The 17332-nt window shown below is 43.7% G+C and overlaps 1 protein-coding gene across 4 annotated transcripts; it reads right to left on the bottom strand.

The window, feature by feature from the left end:
• Positions 1-181: 181 nt before the first annotated feature.
• Positions 182-17029, bottom strand: LOC117448273 (ras association domain-containing protein 8). Of its 4 annotated transcripts, none has more exons than XM_034085484.2 (6): positions 16677-17029; positions 9984-10185; positions 6215-7014; positions 5839-6036; positions 4057-4201; positions 182-2384 (listed from the first exon to the last, which is right to left on the bottom strand). In XM_034085484.2, the coding sequence occupies exons 2-6, from the start codon at positions 10084-10086 to the stop codon at positions 2266-2268; spliced, it is 1365 nt and encodes a 454-aa protein (XP_033941375.1). In that variant the 5' UTR covers positions 10087-10185; positions 16677-17029; the 3' UTR covers positions 182-2265. The 4 variants fall into 4 exon arrangements, with proteins under 4 accessions (XP_033941375.1, XP_033941378.1, XP_033941376.1 ...); XM_034085487.2 differs by having other exon boundaries at positions 6221-7014; XM_034085485.2 differs by lacking the exon at positions 16677-17029 and adding an exon at positions 11509-11589.
• Between the last annotated feature and the right edge of the window lie 303 nt (positions 17030-17332).

Here is a 17332-nt window from a genome sequence, read left to right as displayed (position 1 = left end):
AAAAACAAGCTTCTCCTTTAATTTTCTCCCAGCCATGTTGTGACCCTGTGTCTACCATTACTGAGTAAATGTCTCCATCTACTGGCGAAAGGATTGCAAAGCATGAAGAGCACATACTGGACAAACTCCTTCTCCCTTACATCCACAGGCAAACCGTTACAATGAGCACCGGTTGTGACACTTTTCATTTTGTCAGATGGTTTATTGAATCATGCAATCCATGTCATATCAGCAGCCAGTTGCAGCCATACATCTGTCAACACTTGCAGTATATTAAGGCAGGACAAAAATAAAAACAGGTTATGTACAGTTGACATCGTACAGTTCTATAGAACATTATATGTTTGTAAACAGTGACCAAAACAACATCTCATCCACAGGTGGAAAATGCACACAAGTGATTTCTTAAAGGGAAATTCTGCCCCGATATAGAGATGATCTCAAACCTAAGAATTTAAAACGGTATGTCCTGATGAGGGTTTTTGTAGATGCTAAATGTTAAAGGGTGGACTTTGCTTCTGTTTTACATAGTTATTCCTGGGTGACGGAACCCAGGAGGCTGTGGCGCAGTGGACTAGTGCGTTGGTGTTCGGATCAGTGGATCACAGGTTCAAACCCCACTGCAGTCAGCATGTCGTTGTGTCCCTAAGACACTTCACCCCAAATTGCTCCTGTGGGGATTGTCCACAGTATTGAGTATGTAAGTCGCTTTGGATAAAAGCGCCTAACAAGTGACATGTAATGATGGTACTGATGTTCTCTAACTCTAATACATCTCTCTCAGGATCAATACATTTCTTATTCTGGTAATTACAGTAAACAGTATGTGTTGCATGATGACAAAATAAATCAGATAATGTAAATGCATTTCACATCACATAGTATGATGGTGTCAATAATACATTGTCAGAACGAGACACGCTATCAGTAACATTTTCTCCATAGATTTTTCTATCAAATACTGACAAAAACATGATTACAGTTTTGTCGTTGATGCTGTGCTATTGCCATTTCTCTCTGTGCAGCAATGTGCCACTAATACATCTAGCAACATCAGATCTAAACTGACTAGATCATTGCTTCAATGTTTTCTACTAAAGCTTTGCTGTCATCATATGAATACACCAACTGTGGAATGAATAAGGCACTTTGATGTGATTAGCAGCTGCACTACAACCTAAGAGGGGCTTCATACCTTGACATTCCCGACTCTGCACACACACACATCTCTTTAATCGCTGACTCAATCACACTCTCATACACACTGTAGCTATCCATTGAATTATAGCATGCCACCATTTTTAGAGTCAACTAACTGATTTACTGTACTGCGGGTGCTCTGCACATCCAGGTATGGTTATAGTACGACAATCATGCAACAAGACCTGCTAATCTTTGGCCACCAATCCTTACACAGAAAAACAAAAAAGCATAATACATTTGGCAAAAACATGTAGTCATCATGTCGTCATCTAAACAACAAATAAAAGCTTAAGAGGGTAATTAACACTGTTTCATTATGCAGACATTGTAGCGGGAATGAGGGCACTGCATATTCTGTAACCTCTGTAATAAAATATAATAATTCTCTAAATAAAGCTGAAAAGTAAGAAAACATATTTACAGTTAGCCAACATGTTGGTACATACGGACAGTAACATTCTTCGGTAACAAAACTATTGACCAGTTGTGCATAGTTTTAACATGAACAGACAATCAGAGCTACAGGAATACATTCTGAAATGCAAAACGATATATTCTAGACTGGTTTAGTATTGACACAAGTGGATCCTTCATTTCTTATATAAGAACAATTCATTATGCCGTTTTCACTGCAGAAAATACATATAACTTTAGAGGTATAATTCATAAATTCACATACCAAGGTTGTCAAGAATACTGTTCAAAAGGCAATCGTTTAGAATCATGATGCAAGTGAGAAAACAATACAAATCATTCAGCAGGTAATAAAGTGAGAGTAAAAGTACGTTAAGTGGATATGTTTATAAAGGACGTCCACAACAGCCTGATATTGATTTTGAAGTCCTCGTAAGTTCAGAAACTGAGCACCATGACATCTTTCATTCCCACTAAGTGCTCTACGACTTCCTTGTCAAAATTATCTTTGTTCCTTCACTCTGTGAGTCTTCACACTCCAGGGTGCCTCCTGTATTCGAGACAGTGCATAGTAGAGTTCCACCGAGGTATCCTGTACAAAGATATCCACTTACAGACGCGTGTTCTGGTCTCAGGGTGGGAGACGGTTCACACATAGATCCCCTCTGGGTTCAGGCCTGAAGTCATGGGGCTGTGGAGGACCCGGAGGTGACTAGACATCGCATGCGAAACGGGGCGCTTCAGGGAGCCAGACAGGGGAACTAAATCTTAAAAATTAAAAAGACATAAGGAAGAAAAAATGTGGGTTTTAAAAGTTGTAGTGCTGAAAATAAACAGAGAGATTTTACACAAACTTATTGTAGCGTTTTGTTTTTCCAAACACTTCAACTTGATAAGAAACCCCATTCAATTACTTGTTTGAATAAAACAATGAAGCCCAGTGGATGCTACATGATATCGCTGCTAAGAGCCACCAGGGGGCAGTACTGAGCCAAGCAGAGAATCAGCCGATGCAGAGATTTGTTATGGCCTGGCAGCAAAGCTGATTTTACCCACATAAAACGGAAGGTTACTAGAAGGACATGAACACTGAATTCATTACTTTTTTATAATTGAATTATCACTGCTAGGTTTAATAAAGAGACCTACTGCTCTCAATGCATGCAATGATGAAGTGCATGTCATGCAATCAGAAAGATATCTGGGCTTTTTGGAGAGGGGAGAAATTCAACTGTGTTACATCTTTAATCTTGAATCAAATTAAGGGGAAAAAGGTCACCATCACTATGACTGCGTTAAGTTATTTCTCCATATGCTTTTCCAGAGTAGACTGGTGTGCAATCTTTATTATTTTTAAACATTTCAAGTACAGCAACTTTTACATACAGTTTTAAAGGCAGGGTGCATCTGGAAAACTAAATTATTCATGGGGGGGGGGGGGGGGTTAGTTTAATGTTTTTGCATGTAAATGTGCATTTTGATATGTATTCCTGTGCTTTAGTTTGCACACTTTATTTAAGTCTTATTGCTCCTTATTGCTAAGTGGTGCATGTCCCTGCTTTAAACACGATGCACTGCTTTAGTCCCAAACCTCAAACTTTCTCCTCAAAGTCAATCTTATTTACCATTAGTCACTAATTACGCTGTGGGTAGTTTATGACTGTAGTTTGAATAACCAGCTGGTCAACAAATGTTGCATTGTGACAGCTGTCCCATGAATCAATGCTCTTAGCTCTGCGTCAGCTCTCTGCGTTGCTGCTGTAGGATGAGCCTTGGTACAATGAGCCCATCGCAGAAACTGCTGAGCATGTGATAGAATATGCGTGATGGAAGCAGTGAGACGGACAGAGAGAGTAAGGTGAATGAATGAGACCATGTCTGCCAGTATCCAGGCAGCTGTTGGCATGGTGACTATAATAGCCACTGAGTGGGTAAAAACTAACACTGTTCTCTCCACATCCACAACCCCCCCCCCTCTCCCCTCATAATTTTCTTGATAACAATCTCTCTCACATGCACGCACCCTCACATTTGAGTCATTTTCTCTCAGCAGGCTGTTAAGATATGAGGAAAATGTAATAAAAGTGCCTTGATGGAAAAGAACAGCACTTCATGCACTCTTATTGAAATAAGTCTTGACATTCCTGCATGAATGGCAATCATAAAGCGTTTAACCTCAGGCAGTATGCAGTTTGACATACAATTCCGTTTTAACTCCTGACGGACCTTACTTACAACAAGCGACCCGTATATGTTACTGTCTGCACTGTAGTCACCAGCTCAGTTCCCTACATGTCAGAGAACAACAGGAAGAGACACCTTGGCGTACAGAACACTATATATGACTTCACTCCCATATCGAGTCGAAAGTAAACTCTAAACCATATTCCCTAAGAGAACAAATTCCACAAATCTAATGTTAGTAAGAAAATCTCTTACCTATACCATGCGTGCTGTGAGGACTGTCCTCCTCGGAGGCTTCGGCCGGCAGCACTGTGACCTTGGTGCCGGTCTGCTTGATGAACTGCTGCAGGTTAACCTGCCTCAGCTCCTTGGTCAGCTGTTCCAGCTCCTGCTGCATGCCCTTCAAAGAAACAGTGAAGAGAGTCATTCTTGAGGAAACACAAGAGGATTACCAACAGCTCTGATGATGATATATGAGTCTGTGTTTTAGTATTTGAAGTCTAGGCATCCCATCTAAAAGGACATCAAAGTGAGTCACATGAGTCAACGAAGGCTTCTCAATACTCTAATTTCCCCTCCTCGACTCCTCGGTCCTCCGGTAGTGGTCCAGAAATGGATTTCAGCGCGCCATGTTGAAGGACATCTCATTTCTCTAAATGCATTTCGAGGACCGAGCATCGAGCGTCGAGGAGGCTCTCTGGAGGAGCTCTAACCGAGGATACACTGATGGTTCCTCCACGGCTCCTCCGCGGATGCATTTCCGGGAACGGTGGAGGCGTGACGCACGGCCGGACTTATCTCAGCCAATGACAGCTCTGCATGCATCCCCTGGATATTATTTTAGTAACTGCTTTCATCGCAACGCGATGTTTACAGTGAGAACAGCTGTGAGGTCCGTGCAGAAAGCAGAGCAGTGTGTAACATATATATCACTCAGTATAACAGGCCTACATTACTTTCTGTATTTGTATGCTGTAGTTTAGTAGATATTTACAAACAAAGAGTCGATATTTTTCTAAAACCATTTAGTGCTTCACAATAAAATACACAACGGCTGTAGCCTGATTATGCTTTAGGAGCTGTAGGTGTGTGTGTGTAGTACAGTGTGTAGGTGTGTGTGGTACAGTGTAGGTGCATGTTGTACAATGTGTAGGTATGTGGTAGGCTACAGTGTGTAGGTGTGTGTGTGTGTGTGTGTGTGTGTGTGTGTGTGTGTGTGTGTGTGTGTGTGTGTGTGTTGTACAGTGCGTAGATGCGGTGGACAGACGGGTCTCAGTTGGTGTGGTGTCCTCTGCTTACTTTTAATACAACTTTTGGCCCGTAATTTAAATTCCCCATTTCAGCGACCAGAGAGAGGGGGGGGGGGATATATCCAGTCTCTGATTGTGTTACGTTATTATGAGAGTGCTCTCATACTTGTTTGATTCTGAAATTGTATATATTTATATAAATATATGTGTGTGTGTGTGTCCGCATCTGTAGCCTGTTATTGTCTCATTATACCGCACTGTGAATGAATCAAAGTAAATATATAAGTGGTCATGAACACATCTGTCCATCAGACAGAGGGCTGCTGTGCCTCCTGTCATCATTAATGGACGTCTCTTTGAAATGAGAAGGAGGAGGAGAGGATTTCTAATTTCTCTAAACGACTGCTGCTTCCCCTCCTCTCTCCTCGGTTCCCCTCCTCGACTCCTCCGCTCGCATCTCCTGTGGGCTGGACTAAGACACGAGGATAGGAGTCGAGGATAGGAGTCGAGGAGGGGAGTCAAGGAGGGGAAATTAGAGTATTGAGAAGCCTTCAATTTCTCACATCTCTCTGGTAACTGAAGAAGGCTTTATATGATTATTTTTTACCTACACTTACAGATCTAGCATTCCCCTTTCAACACATTTCAAAGTGAAAAAACATCCCCTTTGCATTGGCAGGTGTGCAGCATCGTGTGAAGGGATACTTCAGGTGGAAGATGCTTAAATGCATTATTACTGATGTATGGTCTCCCTTATCCCTGCATGCATGCATACAGTATGTCTTACCTGCAGCTTCTTGCTGCTCTGTCCAAGTGAGCGGTCCACAGCTCTGCAGCTGCTCTCCAGCTGGACGGCCTGTCTCTCCTGGGCTTTCATTTCTGATTTGACCCTGAGCATCTGCGCCCGAGCCTCTGCCTCACTGACCCACTGGGTCTCCTGCCGCTCCCTCTGCAGCCGCTCCTCCTCCAGGCCTGCCTCCACACTCTGAGGGGACAAAGAGATAAACAGTTATGGAAGAGGTAGCTAGCAACCACTACAATATCAACAAATCTGTGTTTTTGTTTGATTCTTAGCTGGTTATTTTTGTATCTTTTCCCCAAAGCTGCTGCTAAAATACAGGATTTTGATTGAATAACCCGAAATTCGCCCAAACATAGCACACCTGTACCATTGCCAGCCTTTCTTCAATCTCCACTTCACAGCCCTGCATGCGTCCCATCAGCTCCTGCAGTCTCTCCTCCAGCTGCCTCTCACTCTCCAGCTCAATTTGCAGCTCAGTGGCCCAAAACTCCTCCTCCTCCATCTCCACGTCGTTCTTCCGCAGATGCTTCTCCAGCCTCAGGATCTCCTTTATCAGCCCGCCTCCTCCATCTGGGTCCCCGATGCACCCTCCGCCGCGGCCCCCTCGCCCTTTAGCCCACACCTGGAGCTCCGCCTCATAGGCTCCCAGCTTGTTCACCAGAACGTTGAGCGTCTCCCTCTGTATGCCCACCAGTCTGACCAGGTCCTCCATGCGACAGGCCCACCGGCCGGGGGAGGCGGTCCCCATGGCCGGTCCTGCGTGGTTGTGATTCCCACCGTTACCCATGAAGAGTCTGTGTTTAGCCTCCGCCTCGCCCATTCGGCCTCCGCTCAGTATCTCCCTGAGGCCTCTGGGGGCCCCGGTGAACGTCAGAGACTTGCGGCGCGGTTCTCGGCGGCGGAGGGAGCGATCGCTAGGATGGCGAAGCTTTGCAAGGGGAGGGAGGCTCTGCCGATGCAGCCCGCGTTCAGGACCTCTTAGAGGAGGTCCTTCTGAGGGGGGGCGTTCAGTCAGGGAGGGGCCAGTGCGATGCAGGATGAGCTGGACGTCCCCAGCATACTGGCCCCAGGTGTTCAGAGAAGCTACAGGGCTTTCATGAGGGGCCAGGTGACGCTCGCTGTCCCGCCATTTTTCTACTAGAGTGTATCTCCCAGTGCGACCTGAAAAAGACAAAAAAGAAAAAGCATAATGAACATATTCTTATGCTGGTGGCATAAAGCAACCTGCAAAGATATGAACTGGGAAGAAGAGTCAATATGAACTCGTAGCCATGATTTACCATCCTCTCATCTAACTGCTAAGATAACATGTGCCCATCTCTCCTATTTATCAGACACAGATCCGTTTTATCATCCTGTTGGAGCCATGGTTCTGGGGACCTAACAACTGAAACACTTGCATTTCATCCAGCTCGTGTACGTTTGGTTCTAAGAACAGTGTGCTTTCAGAAGTGAGCTGAATGAACGTAAAGGGAAATGAAAGGCTGTGAACTGAACAATCATTTAAAAAGAGGCTCGCACTTGGATTAGGACTACTGTTTGTGATTTGTTTTCTTTGTGCTGTTTCTGATTCTGATTTTGTGTAAAGCGTCTTTGAGCACTGGGAAAAGCACTATAAAAAAGTACTGTATTATTATTTATTATTAAAGCTGCAAGGAGCTGCACTGCTGGGTGTTTCTCGTGGTTTATCAGCAACCATTGCACATAGGATTTGATTAAATGTTTATAAGACATCAATTGCTTAACCCTTGTATGGTGTTCGGGTCTGTGGGACCCGTTTTCATTATTTAGCTAAAGAAAAATGATATGATAAATTATTGTCTCAAACTCACACTCAATGGCCTTGGCTCATTTCTGTGAAGAACATATATCAGAAAACATTTTCAATGACCCCCCCCCCCCCCAACCCACATTTACATTACATACAGGGTGTTCGGACCCGGGGCTGACACAAGTGTGGAAGTTGTAGGTCCTGTGCACCTGTCTGGGTGTGTGTGTGTGTGTGTGTGTGTGTGTGTGTGTGTGTGTGTGTGTGTGTGTGTGTGTGTGTGTGTGTGTGTGTGTGTGTGTGTGTGTGTGTGTGTGTGTGTGTGTGTGTGTGTGTGTGTGTGAGTGAGAGAGTGAGTGAGTGAGTGAGTGAGAGAGTGAGTGAGTGAGTGAGTGAGAGAGTGAGTGAGTGAGTGAGTGAGAGAGAGAGTGAGTGAGTGAGTGAGTGAGAGAGTGAGTGAGTGAGAGAGAGAGTGAGTGAGAGAGTGAGTGAGTGAGTGAGTGAGTGAGAGAGAGAGTGAGTGAGAGAGTGAGTGAGTGAGTGAGAGAGTGAGTGAGTGAGTGAGTGAGTGAGTGAGAGAGTGAGTGAGTGAGTGAGTGAGAGAGAGAGTGAGTGAGTGAGTGAGAGAGTGAGTGAGTGAGTGAGTGAGTGAGTGAGTGAGTGAGTGAGTGAGTGAGTGAGTGAGTGAGTGAGTGAGTGAGTGAGTTTGGGTCCTTATCACAAGTGATCAAGATGGCCAAACGATTCTCTGCTCAGAGGGCCTTCCAAATGATTTTGGAAGAGAGAGAACCATTTGATGATGATGTAGAGGAAGAGGTTTCAGAATGTGAGAATCAGAATTCTGAGTCTGACAGTGACTTCGAGGATGAGATTGAGCATCAGCTAGTTACAAAAAAACGACGAGCCACATGACCAGCTGGTCAGCAGGCAAACAAACAAGTAGCACTTTAATTCATTAATGTGATCTAACAAATGTAAAAGGGCAAATATGAACCATATATGTTGTTTATATTGCTTGTAATTGGGATGAAGTAAACATCTGTTGAGTATTTTAACATAAAAATAGTTTGATTGTGTTGAATTGAAGCCCAAAAAGGCAGCGGGTCCACCAGACCCACGAACACTGGCTGAGTAGAGGAAACCCAAACACAACAGTTGTAGCAGTACAGACATAAACCCTTGTGAAAGGCCAACAGACCAAATCAATATTGACGTCTGATCACTTAACATGGTGTATGTTTTTAACAGAATAAAGCAGAGGAGGGGGCTACTTCCTCAGTTTGGCAGGAGACTGAAGGATGAGTCAGACTTTCCCTCTTCCCTCCCTACGCTTTGAGGGAAGTGATGTCAATACAGGCTGCTCAAGTGCCCCCGTTCCTGGAGGAGCCACATGGGAAGGGGGTTGCTTAGATCCAAGCAAGTAATAAAGCCTCTGACTATGAGCCACTGTATCCCAGCAGGAGCTTAACATGTAGGCAGAAGACTCAAATACTTGTTTAATTCAGAAGGGCTTTTTTTAGCTAAATGTGGAGTTTGCGTCATACTCAGATTGTAGGTTGGTGGACGCTTAGCAATACCCTCGATGGGTAGGCTTCATAAGGTTTTGCAGCTTTAAGTATTGAAAGTGTGAAGAAAGAAAGTGAATACCATGTTCACTAACAAAGAACTTACATCGTAGAGGGAGATTTAAATGTATTATTATTATTATTATTATTATTATTATTAAGCAGTCAGATCAACCTGTAACTAACATGAAGCTGCTTTGTGCATGCTAGTAGGCAACATACAGAAGGTTAAAGTTAGCACACAGGGTTAGATATGCTCTGGAATAAAGTTTGCCGACAGCCCGAAGTGTCAGCTCCTTTTATAACCCAATGCACGCCGGAGTTCACTAGCACTACTGACCGGATGTGGACAAAGTACAAAAACAAAATAAGGACAAAAGTGGCTTTGTTATAGGAATTCAGCGGGTCACGGGGAATTGAATGTTCCTTGTGAAACCCACAGTGGGGTAACTTAATCAACAAATCAGAGGAACACAAACCTCACAACACAGTATTTGTCAACAAATATAATCTTTCTGGATTCACACAAAACTCATTCTTGTGTATATATGAGCCCAAAATATAGTGATTGATTAAACCAACTGGATGAGCTATTAGGTTAATTATTGAGTGTAGCAATGATTCTTATGACTGGAGCCTTGTTTCTAATCAGTTTACCTCGAGGTTATTGGACACAGCCCAATTCATAATGAATCAAATTTCCCGGAATGAGGATGTCAACAATAGCAGAGTTTAAACATGCCTTTTTGTATATCACGTGTGCTTGAATGTGCTTTAATAATCTGAAAATGATCTACCTATGGCCTGTGCCAGAGCGATCACCACCTCTTGGCAGGTGGTGGCCTCCGTGACCCCGCAGACGACCCTCTGGACTCCATCCACCCAGACCTTGAGCTCCATGTTGGGTCAGAAGCGAAGGGGCTGGTTGTGGTGTATTGGCCCCGACATTATTGAAGGCTCCAGTGGTGCAGGGCAGCTGAAGCCCCTCTGGCTACGTCTCTGTGGAGGAAACACAGGGGAAAACAGGAAGCGGTTAGTCAGGATGTGCTCAAGGCCACGGCTAAAATGATCAGTGGCATAAAAGGATTACGTTTAACAGACACAGATATGCAAACACTTCCCCCTTTAGTAAAACATTTGAACACGAGTAGTCAAATAGAGCAGAAAATAATAGGTAAGGACAATTATTTTAGCCTTAGCTGAAAGTAAAAGGATAGTCCAGTGGAGAATGGACCTGCACAGCTAGGTATGCCACGACCAGCTGGCCATAACGCTGTTGTTTTGTTCTTCTCTATGAATAGGTACATGTCTGTTGGGGGCGCAGGAAGAGACTGCCAGCAGACATTCCCAAGACCAGTTCCTGCTTTTGTACAGAACATGACGTGAAGGCAGGGAAAACAGAACAGGAAGATTGACTCAGTGACACAGAGAGGACGGGAACACCGAGTGAAACAGAGAAGGCATGAATATGTAGTTAAAAAGGAAAAGGGAGATGAATCATAACACGAGGGAGCAGAGTAGGGGTTTGTTTTTGCATGACTCAGTTATTTTCACTGTTCTGTAACGCATAGTTGTGTCCTGTATTCGTTATAAGAACAGTCAATATTATGATACGAGTACAAATGTAAGATATTCGAGGTGCCGGGCTGTCTTTATAAAGCTGGTTTTGATACGATTTCTACCAACTGATGCTTTTTAAAAGAGTCACAAAATCAGCTATCAGAGCACATATTCAAAGTCAACTGTATGTCAATCTTTCTGTTTGTGTGAAAATATATTAAAGATGAGATACAACACAGTGTATGAAAAACCCATCCAATGGAATCCTTCAAGGCATTCTTCAAGGAAAGTGCACAGAGAGAGAATGAATGGCATCTCCCCAGATCGGTATCACTCTCCGTGGATCTAACCTTCACTGCACCTACACTACTGAGTCAAAAGGTCCTTTTGTTCGCCAACCCCCCACCAATTACACCTCCCCCCCCTAGTCCCCATCCACAAAGTCACCCACACCAGCCTGTCCTACACGCCAACAATGGCTTTCTAAAGATAAAGCGATAGAGCTCCAACTAATGATTTCCATTGTTGATAAGTATCCTAATACGTGGGACGATTGGTATGAATCATCTAGTACTGACATTGTTTTTGTAGTTTTAAGTAGATTGCCTTACTGATTCATCGACTAATCATTCAAGCTCTACAAACAAACTGAAACTCAGGAAGTTAAGACATTCAGGGACTGAAGTGTGTTCTAAGTGTGTGTCTCATTGTGTCTTGATCAAATATGTTCTGTCTGTGCATTTGTATGTACGTAAGTGTCACCTTTGTCAGTGGCCTGGACTCTTGATCACTCTATTCCTGGCACATTCACAGCTGGTTGGAAAGTGCTTTTGTCCTTCATTCAGACTGCCCTTAAATGGCATTGAGGGCTGAGGGATGGAGACGCACAGGAAAAGGGTCACACACAAGCACACTGAGACTTCTCTCCACACTGACACAGAACTCAGTCACCATTTTGTTGAACCCGTCTTTCAGGGGGAACAGTAATAGGGACTGAGTAGGTCTTGATGCAAAGCAGGCATAGTGGATCAGCCGGGAAGAAGGTTTGGATAAACTGGAGGGGGAAGGGGAAGGAGCCTAAAACAATACTAGACCACCTTTAACAAGAATGAACTGGAAAGGATTTAAAAGGACAACTGCACAGAATACTGCATCAGCATGAACAACATTCAAAAAGGTTTTTTCACGCAGACAAATCACAAAAACTGTTAAAACAAAAACTGAATCAATGGCTCTTTCTTGCACAAGCCCAACAAGACTCAGCGGGGTTTTTATAAATGTGCTCTGGTCCAGACTAGTAACATTTATATTGGTTAACATTAACCTAGAAAGTCCGACTGATGATCCAGGCACAGCGGTGTGGGGCAGAGTGCCATCCTGAGCTCTGCACGCTCCGGCCTGTCAAAGCCTCAGCCTGGGGAGATGCCCGCTCCCTGATTTGTGCGGCTCATCTCGTGCCAGAGGGGCATTTGATGAGACAGAGGAGGGCTTACATTCCTGTGAGTTCTACTTAAGCTCAGTTGAGAGTAGACGATCAACTGCAGCGAAACATCAAACTCCTCATTACTTCAGAGTTCTTTTGGTTCAGTCGTGTTGACTCAAGATGCTTTCCTCTCAGAGCAGTGAGGTGTGTGAGCAGCCTGCCGCCCGGCTGCTGATGACATTTCTCCAGGCCTACAGGAGCACACAGAGCTGGCAGGAAAAGAGCTTCAGCTGGCTGCTGGTCTAAACAACCAACCATATGCTCCTGCGGGGGTTTCATCACGAGCAACCATTGCTGTAACATACGCCAAGGAGACATTCTGTGGGAGTTCCTTCCGTAGGAGATTAAATATGGCACTGCTTCTTTTGGGGATGTACAGTCCGTCAAGCATCACAAAGGGGCATGAGTTCCGTGCAGTGTACCAGTTTGCTGAACAAAAGGGGTATTTGGGGAAAACAAAATGTCCATCCATTCCAATTAAAGAAAACCAAGACTGAGCTCGACTCAGGAGAAAGCCTGCAGGGCAGCGACTGAACCGAGTTGGGTAAAATGATCTCACAGGAAAACACAACGTTCCAAGTATTACTTCCACAAATCGACATCGTTACACCTTGGCTCCTGTCCAAATGTACAGGCCATTGTTCAGTAAGGCATTGTAAGTTTGAAGGAATGTATCTCCAAGCGGCTTATTACAACTAGCAACTAATTTATTACAGAAGGTTTCCGACGTGCAGAAAACCCCCACAATGCTGTTAATTAAAGACAATGGGATACTTCATTCAGACTGATACGACAGCAGTATGTTCTAGTACTTAAACCTTGTTGCCTATTGCTAACCAAACTTTAATTCAAATTGCACTCCCTGTAGAGCAACATGTAATTACTAACAATTTATACTTTGCTGTAATTGGTAACAGATCTGTTGTGAAAAAAATCTCTGTAAGAGCCAGAGACAGACGCTGGTTTGTTGTGGATGCGTGTCGGTGAAACGGTTGGAACTAACTGGATTTCTCAACAGTTTAATATAAGATGCACCAACGAGATGGGACCCCCGTGGTTTAAAAGTGAAGGGACTTTCAGTGGGAAGCAGATAAAGAAGCTCCTCAATATCAGGAGCTTCTTTATCTGGGCTGCTCCCAGGCTGTGGAACGATCTACTCCCCGATCAGACTTGCTCCCACTTTGCCTGTTTTTAAATCTCGTTTAAAGACCTACTTGTTCTCCCGTGCTTCTGCAGAACACGTATAAGACTTATAAGTGTGTGATTTAAACATTTTTTTTTTTCTTGTGTTTTATATTGTTCTTACATCGTGTATGAGAGTTTTTCAGTCTGTGGCTATAAGTATGGTTTTATTGTCTCGTGTTTTTACATTAGTTGTTTGTGATATCGGTTTTGTCTAAATGTATTTATGCGGCTTTTTATATATGTATTGATTAGGGCTGTCAAACGATTACATTTTTTTAATCAGATTGATCACAGCTTAAAAATTAATTAATCATGATTAATCACCATTCGAACTATGTCCAAAATATGCCATTTCTTTATGTATATTGTTGTGGGAATGGAAAGATAAATGAAAGAAGGCGGATATATCCATTTAACATACAGTATCTATGTTTATTATAACATTTTTCTGCGTGTCAAAATGAAAGAGAGCACCTATCAATCATCAAACCGTGGGGTCTTAATTTACGTGTTGATTTCTATCAACCAGGGAGTACTTCAGGAAAGTCCCCCGGGGGTGGGGGGGGGGCTAGTGGAGTACTTCGTGACCAAAGAGTGTGAACGTTGTGATCAGCTGTTTTAGCGCAGTTCTCCAGTGAAGGGGGGAGTCTCCCTCCGCAGCCGGTTGGCGTAGTTTTGGCACAATTCCGTTGTACAGACCGACGTTAACAGCAGCCCTGTCTGTGCACACGGAGACCGACTCTGTCGTCCGGTGATCCAACCGCCTTCTGGAAAAGCTTCACAAGTACGTCGGTACGCAAATGCGCTTTGTGACACAAGTGACGGTACGCATTTCAGATTACGCACATAACCTGCGTACCAGTTATATGTTACCTGTACTACAGCAAAATAATTCTCCGTCGGGACTTCCTGCAACAACACCACGCCGTTATCTTGATTCTGATTGGCCAGAAGACATTATCAAAGATGTTCTATTGAGAAGACGATCACTACGTGACAAAAGTTTTCAAAACCGTGGCTACTGAAATCAATCTTACTAACTGCTGTCTGTGCAATTTACTCGGCGAGAGTTGGCAGACTTTATTTTGCTTACTTTAACATCATTTTTCATGGTGGGGCTAAGCCATTTCTTGGTATGGGTGCAGCCTACCCCAGCCATACCCTGGCGCTGCCACTGGAGGGATGTATGGGGCGGGCCATTCTGCACATGCATTAAATGCGTTAAATATTTTTAACGCAATTAATTAAAAAAATTAATTACCGCCGTTAACGCGATAATTTTGACAGCATTTGTATTGATGTATAGCACTTTGGTCAACTCTGATGTTTTTGAATGTGCTATATAAATAAAGTTGGATTGGAATATCAGTGAGACAGCCTGGAGGGCATACAATACCTTTTGCAAATGTAAACATACGAAGCAGGGCAAAGACTGTTGCCAGAGTCAGGCCTTGATCCTGTCGAGGGGAAACTGATAACATCCAGGGTACGCATTCCTGGGCTGTGAGAATGCAACGGGCCATGACTAAGAGACAAGAAAGCGATGGCTGCGTCCCTCTGAGATCTTGATGGCTATGCAACAGGCCACAGCTATGCAATGACACTTCAACAGGATGCATCCTATCTCAAGTGAGTAATCACAAAACAATGTGTGTAAGCAACCTTTTGAATAGTTGAAATCCTTGAGTTGATGCATCTGAAATAAAAAAAGATGTAGTAAAGTTTCCTAAAAGCTGCTGCTGCGCAGCCTCCTCTCAGTTAATGTAGTGTCTAAGTTGCATTAGCCTCTTCCCCAAGACAAGCCCTAATGCCTGCTAAATAGATGAATGTTAATGAATACATAATTAAAGGAGACATTGCACATACCACCATTTAATCAGAGGCTAAAAGAGGCTGCAGCATTTATAAGCAGAAAGGAATGTTTATTTCATTAAACAATGTTTTGTTAAGCTTTTGGGAAGAGTTTGTTGTTTGTTGCCCAAGTTATATTAACAAAGAAGGAGGCATTGCCCAGAATGAAGTTCCTATTTCAAATTTCGTTCTTACACTTTTCTAAAGACCTGGGTGTTTGGGATTAAACCCAGTGTTGTCACGCTAGAGGCTACACCCTCAGCTCCCGAGAGCTTTCCAGAGGCTCTTGCCCTGGAGCAGCCTACCTCTTTCTCTCTCTGCCTGGATGATATTAAACTATTAGGGGATGGAGCAGCCTCCCCCATTTGGGAGGTCAGTGATGGCAGGATCCTGAACATCTGGACGGCACGTTCGGCCAGCAATAATGCCGCCTTTGTTCCCTTGCCATATTCACTGCTCTCTAGCAGCTTTGAAGAGCCAGCAGGCTCCAGGTCCGGGGAAGAGGCTCAGCGGGGCCACAAGAGGCCCCTAACCAAGGTTTACATGTTATAGTGGTTTGCAAAACAGGTATCGGGACATGCACAACTCTTGCATTTTTAAACATTTATAGAACTGAATTTGTGTGTGCAGTAAGTGGCACCTGCACACACAAAAGTGGCAACACTTATTTATGTTTCCAGTCTGTGGGTGGTTCTTTGCCGCCTGGTCTTCATGGTGCTGTGACATTATCAGATGGAAGGGCCACTGACATACTGGATTCTATTTCTGAACTAAAGCAGGCCTCTAGATGACAAAGTGTACTGTGTGACATAAAACTTGGCTGAGTGCAGCAGCTCCACAGGTTGGCTCTGCTGCACCTGGTGTGTGTTAGTAAGTTATGTGGAGCAATGCAACTTGAGATGGAAGAAGCGATTTTACACCTCAATGTTGTTGTGATTAATGATGAATGTAATATTTTTCAAACCAAGAGAGGTAGTTATATTTACAGAAGATGCTGAACCTGATGATAGACAAAACTGTGAAAAAATTGCAAAGCAACGTTATGCAACACTTATGATACAAAACATCTAGCCTGCTGCGAAAACACACAAGATAAAGGCTTGATCATCCAACTAAACTTGTTTTCAAGTCATCCCATCTCTCATATTTACAAATGAAAAGCAGCATTAGCCTTTAACATCCCACAAGACAGAACACTTTAGCATCGTTCACTGCACCCCTGCCTCATATTGTTGTGTTGATTGGGACGAGGCTGGAGAAATGGCGATAATGGGCCGTAGTGGGCTCACAGAGTATAGGCTATAGCCGAACTATTCTACTACAGAAATGTTTCCGTTATCTCAGCCTCACAACTACAACGGGCTCAGCTGCAGCACACTCTGTTATTATTAGGTCCGTGTAATGTTCTTACCTTTATGGAGCAAATAGGATTCAACTCTGTGCTCCCTATCCGAAGTGAAGTTTAGGGGGAAAACACAGGTAAAGGCGTAAAATCCGCAAAATGTGTTCTTCTTTACCGTTGCCCAGCAAATCACTTCCAACGAACTGCGACAAAGTATCGTTTGGCTGCTGGACAGACAAAACTGAATGAAAGACTGCAAAGCAGATAAATGACGTTTCGGTCCTCTGTCCGAAAGTTTGTGTCTGTCTGTCCTCTCTGTGTGCTGGTATCCTGCGGTCTCAGCATAAGGTCTCAGCATTAAGCTGCGGAAAAAGCCCCTCTCCCCGTTTCATTACTCCTGCTGGTAAATACATCGCATTGGAACTGGGACACCGCAAGGCATTGTGGACCGTTTAAAGCGGCAATACACTCTGAGGGGAGGCCACCTTCAGCCAACTTTTACACATCCAGGACATCTTAACAGCCTATTTCCAACAAACATGGATCATTATATATAATTTAAACTCTGGTATACACATCTTTATTTTATGTTTACTATTTTAAGGCTACATGTCTTTCTTTGTGTTAATGTAGCACCTGAATTGCCCCTGGATCAATAAAGGGGGTCCTGATACCTGATCTTATACAGATATAACCCAAATTAACATATAACATCAGCAGTTGCT

This window comes from Pseudochaenichthys georgianus, chromosome 6 (genome assembly GCF_902827115.2).
Source record: "Pseudochaenichthys georgianus chromosome 6, fPseGeo1.2, whole genome shotgun sequence".
Lineage (NCBI taxonomy): Eukaryota > Metazoa > Chordata > Actinopteri > Perciformes > Channichthyidae > Pseudochaenichthys > Pseudochaenichthys georgianus.
This window is presented reverse-complemented; position numbering and strand designations above follow the sequence as displayed.